Here is a 20,318-nt window from a genome sequence, read left to right on the forward strand (position 1 = left end):
CAAGAGAAGAGCTGATTCAGACTGTCCTTTGTAACGTTGCTCTGTAGGAAGTCTTACAGAAAAAATGTCAATAAGTTTGAGTGCCCAGTGCACATCTGGATAACATCATCATGACAATATCATCACGACAATATCATCATGACAATATCATTATGACAATATCATCATGACAATATCATCGTGACAATATCATTATGACAATATCATCATGACAATATCATTATGACAATATCATCATGACAATATCATCATGACTATCATCACGACAATATCATCATGACAATATCATCACGACAATATCATCATGGAAATGGATTTTGCTTGCTGACAACAAGCTTCTGGTGGGTGTGAGAAATATAGCCTTTGATCTTGTTCTGAAAAACCAAAGAAAAAAGAAAGAAAACATGGTTAATGAAGTGTGCTGAGAACAGATTTTCAGTGATTATACCAGCAGTAGCTATTGGGAGTTCAAATTATGGCACAATCCACACAGAAATATCTGTTCCTTTCAGTACATAGCGAAAACACACCAGGTGAAATACCCACAAGTTCTTCATAGATAAATGTAATATTTCCTAACGAGTACAGAATTATCACATTTGTTATTACACTTTACATTACTGATCTTTGACCCATATCTTGTTTTATTTAATCATACATATCTCCTACATTATTGTGCCACGTTTTCGCAAATATTTTTGGCCTGTCTGTTTTTCATTTCCATCCCGTAACTCTTCCAACTGGATGCGTACATATAAAGTTTTACATATTTAACAATTCTTTTTATTCTGTTTGGTTGTTTGGGCAAAAATCTAAATCATTTTCATCGCTGTCTCAATGACATATGCATGCATTATTAACAGCAAAAGTCCTATTTTCTTTAGACTTACATCATAGATAAGGTTTGCCAAGATACACTGGACTTCATCATTGTCAACATCGTCTTCCTGAAACCGAAAGAAAGATGCCCCCTGAATCCTACAATTTAATATATATGCACATATTTTCGAAACAGAAGTATGTAAATTCAGAAAAAAATCGGATTCTCCAACACATGTAATACTAATTCAAGTACCCTAGTTCTTCAACCTTTTCGCATATGAAAGAGCAATTTTCAATGCCATATATGCCCATTCTTAATCAGATTCTGGAGACAAAACTAAATTTCTAGGATTGGCGAGTTTCAGGGCTCCACAAAAAGTGTAACTTTATCACTCTACACAGAATAATGCCTTCAGAATATGTCCGAATAAACACCTTGCAAACATGCACAAAGGTTGATTAATTACAGTAGGCTTATAATTTCCTTTTACATGTACATGTATTTAAGTTTTATAACCTCACAGCCAGGTATTTTGTCTGCTGCCTTGATCATGATCACTGCACAGAATATGCCCGAATAAACACCTTGCAAACATGCACAAAGGTTGATTAATTACAGTAGGCTTATAATTTCCTTTTAAATGTACATGTATTTAAGTTTTATAACCTCACAGCCAGGTATTTTGTCTGCTGTCTCGATCATGATCACTGCACAGAATATGCCCGAATAAACACCTTGCAAACATGCACAAAGGTTGATTAATTACAGTAGGCTTATAATTTCCTTTTACATGTATATGTATTTAAGTTTTATAACCTCACAGCCAGGTATTTTGTCTGCTGCCTTGATCATGATCACTGCACAGAATATGCCTGAATAAACACCTTGCAAACATGCACAAAGGTTGATTAATTACAGCAGGCTTATTCTTTCCACTTATATGTACATGTATTTAAGTTTTATAACCTCACAGCCAGGTATTTTGTCTGCTGCCTTGATCATGATCACTGCACAGAATATGCCCGAATAAACACCTTGCAAACATGCACAAAGGTTGATTAATTACAGTAGGCTTATTCTTTCCTTTTAAATGTACATGTATTTAAGTTTTATAACCTCACAGCCAGGTATTTTGTCTGCTGCCTTGATCATGATCACTGCACAGAATATGCCCGAATAAACACCTTGCAAACATGCACAAAGGTTGATTAATTACAGTAGGCTTATACTTTCCACTTAAATGTACATGTATTTAAGTTTTATAACCTCACAGCCAGGTATTTTGTCTGCTGCCTTGATCATGATCACTGCACAGAATATGCCCGAATAAACACCTTGCAAACATGCAAAAAGGTCAAGAAATTACAGTAACAACAAGAATTTGCGTTTTGGTAGATTTGCCAACATCAGGGCTTCATATGTTTTAGTGTTGGCAGAGACATGTCCTCAAGATGTGCTTAAAACAACATATAAAAAGGTTGAAGAAACAGGGTAGCCTACCGTTGGGATTATATCCCGAGCAAACTTACCTCTAACATTTTTAGAGCAGCAGTGAAGGCTTTCACAGGTAATTGATGAGTTTTCAGTATTAGGTACCTGAAAATAAAAAGGTAAGACCTGTCCTTACTTGCTCTACTCCATGAGCGGGATTTCAATCCCAAACCTAAAAGAAAAACAATTGATAAAATTGTGAAATACATTTTTAGAAAAGCGTCATCGATCTTTAGATGCATCTTCTCTGTGTTAGATCTTGTGTTCGGCTAGCTCAGGAAGGCTACTGCTTTCACTGTATAGGGGAAAGAGGTTGATGTTGTATTGGGCAATACTTTTCATTTATTTGATTTATTTATGGATTTGATTATTGTTTAACACCATACTTAAGATTCTTTCACATTTATATGTATGATGTCAGTTTTATGATTGGAGTAAACCACCAACCTTTGGCAAGATGCTGACAAACTTTCCCACATGTGATTTACAGATATGCACACCATATTGGTGGCAGACAGGTGATCTTCAACAAGCATTAGGCTGCACAAATAACAGCACGAAGGTCATCGATCGACTACGTCTAAAGCTGGGTTTGAACTTGCACCTTGTGTGTCCTAGCGATGGAAACAAAAGTGCTTTTAACCACCAGACCAAGGACATTTCTTTCATATTTCTCAAAAAGGATCCTCTTTTTCTTGAAAATATAATTCAGACTATGAAATTCTGGCATTACCTTAGAGAGAAAGAAAACCATACAAGGTCACATATATCATATGCCAACACTGTATTTCTGTCACACTCCTATAGGATACCAATATTATGATTATAGGTAATCATCACATTGAAGATCTTTTATTTTTGTTCTAATCTTAGTGTTTTGTTCTGACCTTCCAAACTACTTACACTTTTTTGAACAGATTTCTGTAGGCGATGATTTTCAGTTTTTCCAAAATGAGATAGATTCCAGATCTGATGAAAAATGCTTCATTTTCCTGCATAGCTTGATTCAAAAGGAGTAAATTACCAGAGCTGAAATATAAAAAAGTTAACAGAATTGACAAAAATATGATTTAAAGAAAATGACATGATACATAGATATGATAAATTCTATACAATAAAATTATCCTCAACCTACTCTAATGACCATGAATTTCGTCCATGATTAACTTGCCCATTTTTTCTGATTGTGAGAGTTCTACAGATTTTAGAAAGGTGTTTTGAGGTTTGCTTGAAACATGGCACGATATTTGCTTCTAAAAATGCACTTTTGTGGGCGAAATTTAATGTAATTTAGGGTACTCTTCCATTCTCATGTCTTCGTTAATTATTAAAGAGAAAAAAGTGCAAGTACATGTAAGAATCAGTATAAAGAGAGTGAAAACTGTAAATACCTTATTATCCCTTTCTTTTTACATTTTTTTCGCTGTATTATTATTATGTATTATACTTTATAGCCTTTGTTGTTGATGATGTGTTGTGTCAGAGCAACTTTTTTCTGGCTTCGGTGCATTGTATTTATTTATTTTTGTTGATTGGTGTTTCATGCCGTACTCAAGAATATTTCACTTATATGGCAACAGCCTGGGGGAAACCCATGACCATCCGCAAGTTGCTGGCAGACCTTCCCATGTACAAACAGAGAAGGCAGGCAGCAAGAGCTGGACTTGAACTCACTGCGAACACATTGGTGAGAGACACATCGGTCTTTGCGTCGCACTGACGTGCTAACCACCTCGGTCACGGAGGTTCCTACACTGTATTTGATGTCAGATTTGCTTTACATGAGTGCAGTTTACAAAAGCTTTGTTCAAAACTGATCACAGGGAGGAGAACCTTTTCCGTCAAAATCAGCTGAAATTTCTTCTACCGGTTAACCCACATTAGCATAATGATTAGTTTTGGTCACCTTGGTAACAGATTGGATACTTTGCATATCTTGATTTCCCTTAAAATCAGCTCAAAATTCTCATCCTCATAAACAACCAATACAACCCACGATAATCAAAACATTTGACTGCATTAACCTTAAATCCTGAACCTTTTCCTATATGAATGAGCAACTATCAGTGCAATTAATCCACATTTTTAAGCTGATTTTGGTGACAAAACTACATTGGTCACCTTGCAATAAACACCTTGCAGACATGCAAAAATGTTAAAGAATTACAGTATTAAAAGAGTCAAAAACTGGAAAAGAAGTACCAGTAACAAATACAAGTGACCTCATCCACCAACGAGAATGACAAATTTCAACAAAAATAAAATTTTCTTCCACCTGGAAAATAAACCGGTTTTCAGAAAAAGGATGAGCAAAAGACACATGTATAAATGGATTATAGCATGATGTATGAAATAATATGTTCTACAGGGTGTCCCAGAAGTCGCGCACCACCCAGAGTGGTGTGTTGCCCCATCTCTTCCAAACATAAAAACCAATTCAATTCTCTCTTGTACTGTTAATTTATTAGCCATAATTAACTCTGAAAAAGGGAAAAAAATTTTAAATCAGTATTAAATCTGAAACACAGAAGAAAAGAGTGAGTAAGTGAGTGCTCGGGGTTTAACGTCGTACTTAATTTTTCTGTCATGTGACGACAAGGAATCCTTAGAATGCATGTAATGTGCCTCCTTGTTGCAGGACGGATTTCCACTGCTCTTTCATCTAGTGCTGCTCACAGACATCTTACCAAAGGCAAGTAAGCCGCTCGCCCGAGCCATTATACTGGTACAGGTCAGCCAGTCGTTGCACTCTCCCTTTCATGCTTAACGCCAAGCGAGGAAGTTACAACTTCCTCTTTTAAGGTCTTAGGTGTGACTCGACCCAGGATTGACCCTGGATCTACCACTCAAGAAGCGGACGCTCTACCATTCTATATTAACAACATCCAACATACCTGACAGCTTTTGCCACTCCAGCAAACTCCATTAAGTCATATTTCTGCAGGACCTCAACTTTCGGCATGTGACCCTATCCCAGCAAAAGGAAGACACAATGCAGTCATCCATCAAACAGACAAAACTGAGTATCACAGCAACAGATAAAAAGAACAGTATTTCACTTTTAGTTTGAGTTGTAAAAATGCACTTTCAGAAGTTAAAAAAAAAGACATAAAATAATACTATTAATTCCCACATACAAGTTTTTCTGATAAGATATCAATAAAACTTCATATCTTAAGTGGCCCTACAAGGCAGATAAATCATGTAAAACGATGCAAAATGCGTCACTTGTAAAATGCTAAACTTTTTGTTTACTGTCTCTTTTTTTTTCTTTGTTTTGCATATACAAGTTTTATCACACTTATGTACAAGTTTTATCACACTTATGTACAAGTTTTATCACACTTATGTACAAGTTTTATCATATATATTCATATCATATATTCAGCTGATGAAATCACAGTGTCACGATCAAACCATTGCTTCTGAAAGGTAACCGACACATTCGTGAAGAGCAAGTTATCTCATGTAAACTTCATGTATGATCACCTGAAACATTAACATGTGACCTCACTGACCTCCCCAAATGCAAAACTGTGTCAGTTAAATCTCCACTGTGGGAGAAAGTGCATGGCCAAGGCACAAGGACAAATTGACACAATTTTATCATAGTTATTGCCGTAAAAGGAATTGAGACGAAACTGATACCATTTCACTGTTTCTGGATGGGCCTTCACATAGTTAGCACACTTTTACAGGGAAGTAAAAATAAACATTCAACTCTAAACTGAAACTAGAAAAAATATCAGGTGATGAGGACTCACTAATTATTAACCCATCAAAACTCACCAGTAACATTTTGACAGGTAGCAGACAGATTAGAATGAGTCTCTTGTTCTTTTTGCTGGCACGGTGACATCTCTCAAAGGCAAACGAGAGACACGTTTCAGCTGCAATGAAAAAAAAAGGTCTTGGCTTATTAAACAAAGGTGAACAACATAAACAGATAAACAAGGTTACATCTGTGCAAGTCGAGAAATTGGGCCTCAGATTTGCCTCCGAGTGAGTGAGTGAGTGCTTGGGGTTTAACGTCGTACTCAACAATTTTTCAGTCGTATGACGACGAAGGAATCATTAGGGTGCATGTACGTGTAATGTGCCTCCTTGTAGCAGGACGGATTTCCACCGCTCTTTTATTTAGTGCTGCTTCACCGAGACGACTTACCGAAGATTTGCCTCCGAACTGAAGTGTGAAGCAGAACAGATTGGAGTGAGTGCTTGGGGTTTAATGTAGTACTTAACAATTTTTCAGTTGTATTACCATGAAGGAATCGTTAAACTGTGTGTAATGTGGGTCTTTGTTGCAGGACAGATTTCCACCGCTCTTTTATCTAGTGCTGCTTCACTGAGACAACTTACCAAAAGGCAAGTAAGCTGCCCTGCCCGAGCCATTATACTCATACGGGTCAACCAGTCAATGCACTATTCCCTTCATGCCAAACACCAAGGGAGGAAGTTACAACTTCCTCTTTTAAAGTCTTAGGTGTCACTCGTCCCAGGATTGATCCTGAATCTACCGCTCTCAAAGCAAGAACAGATTGGATAATACTGCCACAGAGACACTTTAAATTGTTGATACACTATAAATTTCTGCACTGTTCTGCACTACATTTTGCATCTAGTTAAAATATATCAGAAGTTTGTTTGTTTTGGATTAAACTGAAAACTGCTGAAAGAAATAGTCATGCTAGGTTGATTTTTGATATGTTGTAGAGAAAAGTGCAAGCTGGGTGTGGTGGTATGGCATTGTACCACGTAAAATTTAGGGGATATATACTTTTGAAGTTGACAAATTTACTACATAAATAGTAAGGAAACCTATGGAGGACAGTACGTCACTGAGAATAAACGGAACTGCTGTGTGTGAATTCTAAAACTACCAGAAACTTAGCCCCAAAAATCCGGTCTGAGGATGGCTTGTATTTACTGATACACTGGCAATTCTTAGACTAAACGAAACCTGTAAATCTTCAACCTTTTCAATCAATAAAGCACTCTTTGCAGTGAAATTTATGAACACTCATATTATGAAAATGACACCATAATGATATCACTTGTGTCACTAAAGATGCATAAATCATAAAACTGTGCAAATTATCTCTCTACAGACCAATTCAAAATATCGGTCGTAAAGGCGACTGAAAAGGTTGAAGATTTAGGGCATGGACCTGATTATGACTTTGTTTCAACACTTAGGTACCTTGTCAGCAAGGATCATTGTGTGTGTGATTCACAATACCTAACTCCTATTAGTATATGCTCAATTCATGGCCTGAGACATTTGCACATGTTTCGCGGCCACTGGCGCCAACCTTTGTCTGATAAATCTTATGAAATACAGGCATGCTCTGTGCGCAAAAACAATAGCTTCACATGTAAAATGTTACTGTGATATGCAGGTGTGAGTTAGGCACAAAAGAGATATATCCTGGAACTGCCACTGGTATACGCCACAGAACAAGATAAAAGTTGTCTAAAAGATCATGAAGCTTGCATGTCTGAAGGCTCTGTTACACCACATGAATTTCACTAAGGACATCATCTTGGCTGTGAACTAGACCTTACCAAATATTAAACTTTCATTAAGAAAATCCACAATGCTGCAGAGGTAGAGGAATGCATACTAGTGAAACTTCTGTATCTATTTGTTGGTGTTTTACACTGTACTCAAGAATATTTCACTTATATGACGGCGGCCAGCATTATGGTGGGAGGAAACTAGGCAAAGACCAAGGCAAACCCACAACCATCCGCAGGCTGCTGCCTGATCTTCTCACGTACGGTCAGAGAGGAAGCCAGCATGAGCCAGACTTGAACTCACAGCGACCGCATTAGTGAGAGTCTTATGAGTTACTGCACCGTGCTGGTACTGTCCTGTGCTGCGCTCGCACTGTTTTGCACTGTGCTGGCGCATACTAGAAAAAGACTGCACACATCTTCAAATGAGCAAATACATGTACATACCCCTTTCGAAGTCACTGTCAAACATGGCCTTCCTACCAACGTAGTATCTGAAGACAAACAATACAATGTAGTATGTTTATTTACTTAATTAGTTATATGATTGATATTTCATGCAGCACTCGACATTAATGGGAGAAAGACAAGCCGATGGAAAATCAGTTTCACGACGGGTGCACATACATTTTTCCGGCAAGCACATAGACAAAAGCACTTTCAACAAGTTGATGGTAAGCACATAGACAAAAGCACTTTCAACAAGTTGATGGCAAGCTCATAGACAAAAGCACTTTCAACAAGTTGATGGCAAGCTCATAGACAAAAGCACTTTCAACAAGTTGATGGCAAGCTCATAGACAAAAGCACTTTCAAAAAGTTGAGAGCAAGCTAACAGACAACAGCACTTTCAATAAGTTGATGGCAAGCTCATAGACAAAAAGCACTTTCAACAAGTTGATGGCAGGTTCATAGACAAAAGCACTTTCAACAAGTTGATGGCAAGCTCATAGACAAAAGCACTTTCAACAAGTTGATGGCAAGCTCAAAGACAAAACCACTTTCAACAAGTTGATGGCAAGCTCAATGACAAAAGCACTTTCAACAAGTTGATGGCAAGCTCAATGACAAAAGCACTTTCAACAAGTTGATGGCAAGCTCATAGACAAAAGCACTTTCAACAAGTTGATGGCAAGCTCATAGACTAAAGCACTTTCAACAAGTTGATGGCAAGCTCATAGACAAAAGCACTTTCAACAAGTTGATGGCAAGCTCATAGACTAAAGCACTTTCAACAAGTTGATGGCAAGCTCATAGACAAAAGCACTTTCAACAAGTTGATGGCAAGCTCATAGACAAAAGCACTTTCAAAAAGTTGATGGCAGGTTCATAGACAAAAGCACTTTCAAAAAGTTGAGAGCAAGCTAACAGACAACAGCACTTTCAATAAGTTGATGGCAAGCTCATAGACAAAAAGCACTTTCAACAAGTTGATGGCAGGTTCATAGACAAAAGCACTTTCAACAAGTTGATGGCAAGCTCATAGACAAAAGCACTTTCAACAAGTTGATGGCAAGCTCAAAGACAAAACCACTTTCAACAAGTTGATGGCAAGCTCAATGACAAAAGCACTTTCAACAAGTTGATGGCAAGCTCAATGACAAAAGCACTTTCAACAAGTTGATGGCAAGCTCATAGACAAAAGCACTTTCAACAAGTTGATGGAAAGCTCATAGACTAAAGCACTTTCAACAAGTTGATGGCAAGCTCATAGACAAAAGCACTTTCAACAAGTTGATGGCAAGCTCATAGACTAAAGCACTTTCAACAAGTTGATGGCAAGCTCATAGACAAAAGCACTTTCAACAAGTTGATGGCAAGCTCATAGACAAAAGCACTTTCAAAAAGTTGATGGCAGGTTCATAGACAAAAGCACTTTCAACAAGTTGATGGCAAGCTCATAGACAAAAGCACTTTCAAAAAGTTGAGAGCAAGCCAACAGACAACAGCACTTTCAATAAGTTGATGGCAAGCTCATAGACAAAAGCACTTTCAAAAAGTTGATGGCAAGCTCATAGACAAAAGCACTTTCAAAAAGATGATGGCAAGCTCATAGACAAAAGCACTTTCAAAAAGTTGAGAGCAAACTAACAGACAACAGCACTTTCAAAAAGTTGATGGCAAGCTCATAGACAAAAGCACCTTCAACAAGTTGATGGCAAGCTCAAAGACAAAACCACTTTCAACAAGTTGATGGCAAGCTCATAGACTAAAGCACTTTCAACAAGTTGATGGCAAGCTCATAGACAAAAGCACTTTCAACAAGTTGATGGCAAGCTCATAGACAAAAGCACTTTCAACAAGTTGATGGCAAGCTCATGGACAAAAGCACTTTCAAAAAGTTGATGGCAGGTTCATAGACAAAAGCACTTTCAACAAGTTGATGGCAGGTTCATAGACAAAAGCACTTTCAAAAAGTTGATGGCAAGCTCAATGACAAAAGCACTTTCAACAAGTTGATGGCAAGCTCATAGACAAAAGCACTTTCAACAAGTTGATGGCAAGCTCATAGACAAAAGCACTTTCAACAAGTTGATGGCAGGTTCATAGACAAAAGCACTTTCAACAAGTTGATGGCAAGCTCAAAGACAAAACCACTTTCAACAAGTTGATGGCAAGCTCAATGACAAAAGCACTTTCAAAAAGTTGATGGCAAGCTCATAGACAAAAGCACTTTCAACAAGTTGATGGCAGGTTCATAGACAAAAGCACTTTCAACAAGTTGATGGCAAGCTCATAGACAAAAGCACTTTCAACAAGTTGATGGCAAGCTCAAAGACAAAACCACTTTCAACAAGTTGATGGCAAGCTCAATGATGAGCACTTTCAACAAGTTGATGGCAGGTTCATAGACAAAAGCACTTTCAACAAGTTGATGGCAAGCTCATAGACAAAAGCACTTTCAACAAGTTGATGGCAAGCTCAAAGACAAAACCACTTTCAACAAGTTGATGGCAAGCTCAATGACAAAAGCACTTTCAACAAGTTGATGGCAAGCTCAATGACAAAAGCACTTTCAACAAGTTGATGGCAAGCTCATAGACAAAAGCACTTTCAACAAGTTGATGGCAAGCTCATAGACAAAAGCACTTTCAACAAGTTGATGGCAAGCTCATAGACTAAAGCACTTTCAACAAGTTGATGGCAAGCTCATAGACAAAAGCACTTTCAACAAGTTGATGGCAAGCTCATAGACAAAAGCACTTTCAACAAGTTGATGGCAAGCTCATAGACAAAAGCACTTTCAAAAAGTTGATGGCAGGTTCATAGACAAAAGCACTTTCAACAAGTTGATGGCAAGCTCATAGACAAAAGCACTTTCAAAAAGTTGAGAGCAAGCCAACAGACAACAGCACTTTCAATAAGTTGATGGCAAGCTCAAAGACAAAACCACTTTCAAAAAGTTGATGGCAAGCTCATAGACAAAAGCACTTTCAAAAAGTTGATGGCAGGTTCATAGACAAAAGCACTTTCAACAAGTTGATGGCAGGTTCATAGACAAAAGCACTTTCAAAAAGTTGATGGCAAGCTCAATGACAAAAGCACTTTCAACAAGTTGATGGCAAGCTCATAGACAAAAGCACTTTCAACAAGTTGATGGCAAGCTCATAGACAAAAGCACTTTCAACAAGTTGATGGCAGGTTCATAGACAAAAGCACTTTCAACAAGTTGATGGCAAGCTCAAAGACAAAACCACTTTCAACAAGTTGATGGCAAGCTCAATGACAAAAGCACTTTCAAAAAGTTGATGGCAAGCTCATAGACAAAAGCACTTTCAACAAGTTGATGGCAGGTTCATAGACAAAAGCACTTTCAACAAGTTGATGGCAAGCTCAATGACAAAAGCACTTTCAACAAGTTGATGGCAAGCTCATAGACAAAAGCACTTTCAACAAGTTGATGGCAAGCTCATAGACAAAAGCACTTTCAACAAGTTGATGGCAAGCTCATAGACTAAAGCACTTTCAACAAGTTGATGGCAAGCTCATAGACAAAAGCACTTTCAACAAGTTGATGGCAAGCTCATAGACAAAAGCACTTTCAACAAGTTGATGGCAAGCTCATAGACAAAAGCACTTTCAAAAAGTTGATGGCAGGTTCATAGACAAAAGCACTTTCAACAAGTTGATGGCAAGCTCATAGACAAAAGCACTTTCAAAAAGTTGAGAGCAAGCCAACAGACAACAGCACTTTCAATAAGTTGATGGCAAGCTCAAAGACAAAACCACTTTCAAAAAGTTGATGGCAAGCTCATAGACAAAAGCACTTTCAAAAAGTTGATGGCAGGTTCATAGACAAAAGCACTTTCAATAAGTTGTTGGCAAGCTCAATGACAAAAGCACTTTCAACAAGTTGATGGCAAGCTCATAGACAAAAGCACTTTCAACAAGTTGATGGCAAGCTCATAGACAAAAGCACTTTCAACAAGTTGATGGCAAGCTCATAGACAAAAGCACTTTCAACAAGTTGATGGCAAGCTCAATGACGAGCACTTTAAACAAGTTGATGAGACTTTATTACACATGGTTTTATTTATTTATTTATTTGATTGGTGTTTTACCCATACTCATACTTGTAATATTTTACTTATACAACAGCAACCAGTATTATAATGGGAGGAAATCTGGCAGTGCCCATGGCAAACCCCCAACTATCTGTAGGTTGCTGGGACATACATTTTTTTTGTTAAGTAAGAAAACATAAAACATGCAAAAGATATTAAAGATTAGCATTTTTCAAGTGACACATTTTGCTTGATTCAGTTGAAATATAGTGCCACTTAGGAGTTTTTGTTCATTTTATTTCTGATGATAATTTGAATGCTGGATTCAGAAGTGTAAATTTAAGGACTTTATTAAGTACCCCAATTCCTCAATCTTTTCGCATATGAAAGTACAACTATCAATGCAATTTAAACACACTTTTAATTTGATTTTGGAGACAAAACTACATTGGTTGGATTGGCGAACTTCAGAGCTTCACAAAAAGTGTAATTTTATCACTCTTAGAATTTGCTACAACGAACACCTTACAAACATTTGAAAAGGTTGAAGAATGGGAGACTCTAGGATGAGCTACACAGAAGGCCCAAATGACAGTAGAATGCATCGTTTTCTTCTGTGACGTTGCAATGCGTGCGTACTTCGCACAGGTTTTATGAGCACACACACAGACAATTGTGACGTAATAAAGGAAAGTGAGTTGACACCTTTGGACCGTCTTGATACAGGCAGGAATGAGTTTTAAGAGTTCCCCTTTAAAATACTTCTGAATGGTGGTGGTCAGAGTGAGGACCCACCAAACCCACCCCACTCCCGCCACAAAAAATGAAAAATAAACAAAGAAAAAAAAAGAACAATATTAAAATAAATAGTACGAAATATACAGTGTGTTCTTTGTGGGACAATTTCCATTTGCAACAAGATGGAGCAACCCCCGCTGAACTTTCCTAGAGTTTTCACAGTCAACGTTTTTCACAGATCGCGAGGCTGTTGTTTTCATCAGCATATTCATACTCATTCTTACTATTAGGAATATTTATTTATTTGATTGGTGTTTTACGCCACACTCAAGAATACTACACTTATATGAAGCCAGCCAGCATTATGGTGGGAAGATACAAGGCAGAGCTTGGGGGTAGGTAAGAATGCTTTGAATTCATTAAATCTAAAAAGTTTACAACATACAGCAAAAATACAGCATATATTCTTCCTAACAGGTTAGTGACTGTTAGTCAGACTTATTTTTTACACTGTTTACCTGTAAGTGATAAGCTGTGATAAGCTAAAAGAAAATCTGTCTTTGTCACTCTGACTCATGTCAATGGCTCTGATCAATGGTTTACAAAGGTGCAATTTGTTTATCTGTAAACAAAGAAACAAACAACGTATCTGGTTACATACACTTTCAAATCTGGGGAGACAGAGTTACACATATCTTACATTTACATTTTCTATGAATCTGCAATTTACAAGACAAATTTCAACCATACAATGAGGTTGCGAGTTCAAATCTAGCTCTTGCTGGTTTTTATGTCAGGAGGTCTGTCAGGTACATGTACCTTTGTTGGGCACAACCCAATCCTATCAGAAAAATAAAGGTAGGCTGCACAGAAGATTTCATATGCATGTTCTTGGGTGACAGTTCAGAAAATGGTTCATTCATTAGCTTAATATTTAGGAGTCACATGGTTTTCTAAATTCATTCATCTTTAAATACATATATAAGCCTACAGCAACATATATGCGAGTCATAATATGGAAATTCTGCTATATCATCTCTTTAACCTGGCAACCTCAATATTCCACCACCAGCTATTAATTACTCCCCTTAGCCAGCGAAGGTCCCCCACATCAAATACACAAAGGAATTAATTTTAACCTTGGGAATCTGGTTGATTTGCCATACCTACAAAAATATATACAGAAAGACATTATCCTTATAATTAACAATCAAACAATTCTCCATTGGCCATTCATCACTTACCTTGAAGTATATCTTGAACAGCTGATTGACCAAATTTAACATGCCCCATTTCTTGGTGTCCTCCATAGCTGAACGACTACAAAAAGAAAGGACAGATAAATCATGGTCTACTGAACTACTGTATAATGTGTTACAATCAAGGTACTGTGAGATCTGTGTGTATTTACTGGAGTAAGAACTGCTGTGTTGATTTTCCAACAAATTCTTCAGTACTTAGTCTAAGCAACTACAAAGTTCATATTAGCGAAATTTTTTTCCAGATTACTCATGCAATTTAGCCCACTTCACATCTTCCCCTCTGTGGCCTTAAGCCATAATCATTCACTCATTCTCTGCATGGTACCTGGCCTTCTGACACCAGACAACAACCTGCTGATGATCATGGGTTTCCCCCCCGGGATCTGGTTGGTCTCCTCCCCTCGTAATGCTGGCCAACGCTGTACAAGTGAAATATTCTTGAGTACAAGTTGTAAAACACCAATCAAATAATTAAAAATAAATAAACAGCCTCATGGCCACCCCTTACTGAGCCAGTCTTAACAGTAAACATTCCACGACGCACTCATTTAATACTGCCTACCAAATGTTTTAAGCTTTTTAAGTCGTGGATGTATCCAAAGCACGATAGCATTTGTTCATTAAATTGTTGATTAATACCACACTTTGACAGTGGTCAGAAAAACTACGTAGAAAGTTGCAGTTTTTAGATTTTCATGATGTCATGATCTGTACAAATGTTCCCCTATGTAAGTATGTACTTGTCACTGGCACAAACTCTGAAGCATCCCATCAACAAGTCTGCTGCCTTCTCCAGTCTCTCCCCAGCTTTCCCCCGCCCCTTGTGAACAGCCTGAATATCCGCCTACAAGAAAGACAGCCCTTCATTGAGGTGTTCATCATAATGAAGCTTGATACACATACTACATATGCTTTTTTTTTGTAAAAAAAAACCAACAAAAAACCTGAACTTTAATGTGTCACAACTAAGTTACACAACAATTTCAGAGAATGGTACATTATACTGTATTTTTCAAGACACATTTAGCTTGACTCTCATGGTCCATTATACTGTATTTTTCCAGACACACATTTAGCTTGACTCTCATGGTACATTATATTGTATTTTTCAAGAGACACATTTAGCTTGACTTTCATGGTCCACTATACTGTATTTTTCAAGAGACACATTTAGCTTGACTCTCATGGTACATTATACTGTATTTTTCAAGAGACACATTTAGCTTGACTCTCATGGTACATTATATTGTATTTTTCAAGAGACACATTTAGCTTGACTTTCATGGTCCACTATACTGTATTTTTCAAGAGACACATTTAGCTTGACTCTCATGGTACATTATACTGTATTTTTCAAGAGACACATTTAGCTTGACTCTCATGGTACATTATACTGTATTTTTCAAAGAGACACATTTAGCTTGACTCTCATGGTACATTATACTGTATTTTTCAAGAGACACATTTAGCTTGACTCTCATGGTACATTATACTGTATTTTTCAAGAGACACATTTAGCTTGACTCTCATGGTACATTATATTGTATTTTTCAAGAGACACATTTAGCTTGACTCTCATGGCACATTATACTGTATTTTTCAAGAGACACATTTAGCTTGACTCTCATGGCACATTATACTGTATTTTTCAAGAGACACATTTAGCTTGACTCTCATGGCACATTATACTGTATTTTTCAAGAGACACATTTAGCTTGACTCTCATGGCACATTATACTGTATTTTTCAAGAGACACATTTAGCTTGACTCTCATGGTACATTATACTGTATTTTTCAAGAGACACATTTAGCTTGACTCTCACGGTACATTATACTGTATTTTTCAAGAGACACATTTAGCTTGACTCTCATGGTCCAAATCCATCAAATATTAGGGCCATTTAAAAATTCTGTGTGCTGTTTGATAAACTTCTCATCCAAAAACTTCAGAAGTATATATGCTTTAGAACTTGCATCTTTACAGACTTACAAACGTTTAGATGAAATACAGTTTATTAACGTCTAAACTACGCAATGGCGGTTGTTAGGCTGGAAAACACAGAAAACTGACGGAGTCATCCTTACACTGGCAGCAAAAGAGCGGAGATCTCGACAGACTGCGTACAGGACGGGTAACGCCCAGTTCTCATCCTTCTGATTCTGGAAAGCTCGGGTGAAAACTGTGAGATGTGTTAAAGAAACAAGTGCAAGTATGCAGACAGATCGAAAGATGCACATACAAGGGTCGCTGGTAAAAACTCACTGGTCGTTTGGTTTATTACATGATGACTTGTGTTATAGAGAAAGCAACCAAACAGCTGACTGACTGACAAAGCAGACAAAACAATGACAGAGTAATAGGAAATGTTGACATGGTCAGGTTTCTACTGTGATTCTATTTATTTACTTAATTATTTGATTGGTGTGTTATATTGTACTCAAAACTTAAGAAACGGCACCCAGCATTATGGTGGGAAGAAACCCATAACCATTCACTAGTTGCTGGAAGACCTTCCAGTGTGTGGCCAAAGAGAATGCCAGCATGCAGTGATTCTATCTCAAGTCATACATGATAGGAAAAGGATATTGTGTGAGGAGTGATTGACAGCCGTAAGCCTCGATGAAGTCATGATTACTGACGGCCCAACAGCACCTGAAATGGACAAACATCACAGAAACATGAGGTCAGCTGTATATAAATCTTTCTTTTTGGAGGTTTATAGTATGTTTTTTTTCATTAGCATCTAAACTGCAAAATGGCATGGTGGGTTGCCTTGTATAAACTGTCTGGAAAGACTAGGCCTGGTTATACTCCTGCTAGCATGCCAATATCTGTCAATGTGAGCACAAAAATCTTCTGTGATCTGCACACTTATTTCAGAAACTCCTTATTTTAATAGTAAGTGTCTACAATTTTCAAGAAAGTATAGAATAATGGTTAAACAGGACACATTAATGGTTTAGCGCCAGATTTTTTCTCCTATTTTCTGCATTTCTACAATATTACAAACAGTGTCAGTAATGTGATCGCGAGAGATCCAGCTCATGCTGGCTTCCTCTCGTGGGTGGTATGACAGCAACCTGCACATGCTTGTGGGTTTCCCCTTGGGTCTGCCCAATTTCCTCTCACCATGATGTTGGCCACCATCATTTAAGTGAAATATTCTTGAGCATGATGTTAAACACAAATCAAATAAATAAATAAATAAATAAACATTATTACATAGCATGTTTAATAGCAGATCAGAGATGTTTGCCTGTACCTTAAATGTGCGGCGACCAGTTCGTCCAGAGGTGGTTCAAACACCCTCTCACAGTGAGGCTCTGGCTTCTCCAGCTGTAGGCGATGATTGGCAATGTGTGGATGGGAAAACGACAACAGGTTCTGCAATGTACACTAAACATGTCACTCAAACACAAGGTAAATATGAATATATTATTATATTACATTTATTTAAATGTTCTTTAAATAAAAAGATTTTACTCCGTTTTATGGAATGTTGAGTGGTTGCAAGCAGGACACTGCCTACTGTTTAAAGGTGCTTTTAATTCAGTCACTATGATTTGCACGATGTAGGTTCAAACCTGGCCTTGGGCAGGGAACATTCAACAACTAACAGGGCTTAAGCGAGTTCCTCTTTTATGGACATTTTCATGGTTGCAGGAAGTTGTGGGAATACTATAGCGATTCTTAGTCTATGCTTACATCAGACATGTCAGAGTTGCGCGAATGCAGTGTGTTGTCAGTAAAAAGATATACCACTTTCATTTCTGAATAATTAATTTTCTTAAAAAACAGTTTGAGCCGAAGCAGATTTTGGCAGTAGCGGCAGAATAGGGTAACTCATTTCAAGCAATGCAGTTGCTAGAGTTACGGTGTGAAACAGCCCCAAATGTGTCAGGATTTACACGCAATGAATATTTACGGCTGTTGAAACACGTATTAAATCTTCCCTCACATAAATCGATGTGAACTAAATGTTCTTACAAATGAACTTACCTGTTCTTAGGTTGGTCGAACCTAAAAATAGATCATGACGTTAGTCACGCGATCGATGTGACTACTCATAATGCCATTCAAGAGGGATAATCCTTGGACTTTGCAATACATCTGTTTGCATTCAGACTGATAAAGGGCATGACCTCAAAGTCAGTCTTGTTAAAGTAGAAAGATGGAGGCAGACTCACCAGTTATAACATAGACTTTAGAGCATGTGGATATTTTTCATGAAAAGATGTGACTGCCATGGGCCCATTAGGTCAGTCAATTACTTATGGTTGACATTGATTTATACCAGGCATGTGAACAGCAGTAAATGTTCCTAACCATAAATCTGACAAATCTGAGGATGTTTCAAACCTTATCTCTCACAACTGCCTTGCGAGACTAAGAAAGAATTACTACACACTGCAACTAAGATTGGTGCATTCTGTTTGTTACACTTCACTTACGGCTGCTTTCTCTCCATCTTTCTCAGCAAAGGCATCAGCCACCTGAGAGTAAAGACAAAGCAAAGGACATTATAACATGTGGCACTATACTGCAATAAAACCTAAAATTGACCATTCAAGTCGTATTCGTTTCGAGAACATTGCAGAATCAACGACAAGCAGACAGTACAAAAAAAAAACAAAAAAAAAAAACAACATAAATACATAAAATACTCCAGTCCCTTTCTTAAATTACGGTGACTGGACAGACTTCATATTTCCTTACATCTGTCAATCCTCTTCGGCCGTACGTGAGGTCTGCGCCACCAACCTGCGGATGGTCGTGAGTTTCCTTTCCCACATCCCCCACTCCGTCTCTGTCCCCTATCCTTCCACTATAATGCTGACCGCCGTCGTGAAATATCTTAATTTCGGCGTAAAACACTAATCAAATAAATAAATTAATTAAATGTTAATGTTTACGTCACGAAAACTGATCACTCCGTGAAACGGTCATCACTCTCCAATGTAAAGCATCCTTTACGATTCCGAAAATCATCACAAACTTGTGTTACAATTTCAACTGACAGCGAATAAAGTTTAAAGGAAATGAGATCGTCGCTAATTTCTTATCACCGATGTAAAAAAAGTCAGAAAACTTACACTCTGTAAATAGCTATTTAGACTCATGTGCGCCATGCTTATTATTCCTCGGACTGTCTCGGCCAATCAAAAATAAAGAACTCTACAAACTCGTACATTTATCTGGGTTCTTTAATTCAATTAACAATGTACGAGTGGCAATAATCCTATGTTTTTCAAATATTTAAAACTTACCTAGACTGTTTCGATTCCTTTGTTGATTGTCCTGTGGCTGTGCATCACGAAGATCACGTGATAGCAGCCTTGCTGAGTGTAGAACATGTATTACTTATTGACACATTAAATTAAATGTGCATGTTTATTGTACGTTCCAGTTCACTTTATAACTTCTTAAGGATTTCAAAAATGGAGGTATCTATCAACATACTGTTATACGTACCCATTTTTATTTTGCATGTAGGCCTACTGGGTACAGGTTGTCGCGTTAAGACTTCATACGTATAATCTGAAAATAAAAAGTACACGACGAGGTTTCTGTGTTATGTATGCTAGATATACTGTAATTCTTCAACTTTTTTTCCTGATTGCAAGGTGTTTATTCAAGAATATTTTGAAAGCATCGTGCTGTATAGACTCATAAAATTATACTTTTTTGTGAAGTATTGAAATTGGCCAATACAACCAATGTAGCTTTGTCTCCAAAATCAAATAAAAATGTGCAATATTTTGTTGTTCTTCCATAGTGTTCATAAACGAAAAGGTTGAGGAATTAGGGCAAAACAAAGCACACTCATCAGCATGGTCAGGTGTAATGACAAACCACAGTCATCAACATGGTCGGGTGTAATGACAAACCACACTCTACAACATAGTCAGGTGTAATGACAAACCACACTCATCAACATGGTCGGGTGTAATGACAAACCACAGTCATCAATATGGTCAGG

The 20,318-nt window shown here is 37.5% G+C and overlaps 1 protein-coding gene across 1 annotated transcript; it reads right to left on the bottom strand.

Annotated features, from left to right (window-relative positions):
* Positions 1–243: 243 nt before the first annotated feature.
* Positions 244–16,512, bottom strand: LOC135479132 (PCI domain-containing protein 2-like). The gene is made up of 11 exons (XM_064758883.1): positions 16,423–16,512; positions 15,077–15,180; positions 14,319–14,394; positions 13,593–13,696; positions 8,279–8,325; positions 6,104–6,204; positions 5,209–5,282; positions 3,218–3,343; positions 2,353–2,419; positions 891–947; positions 244–374 (listed from the first exon to the last, which is right to left on the bottom strand). The coding sequence occupies exons 2-11, from the start codon at positions 15,106–15,108 to the stop codon at positions 303–305; spliced, it is 756 nt and encodes a 251-aa protein (XP_064614953.1). The 5' UTR covers positions 15,109–15,180; positions 16,423–16,512; the 3' UTR covers positions 244–302.
* Between the last annotated feature and the right edge of the window lie 3,806 nt (positions 16,513–20,318).

The sequence above is a fragment of the Liolophura sinensis genome, chromosome 12 (genome assembly GCF_032854445.1).
Source record: "Liolophura sinensis isolate JHLJ2023 chromosome 12, CUHK_Ljap_v2, whole genome shotgun sequence".
Classification (NCBI taxonomy): Eukaryota; Metazoa; Mollusca; class Polyplacophora; order Chitonida; family Chitonidae; genus Liolophura; species Liolophura sinensis.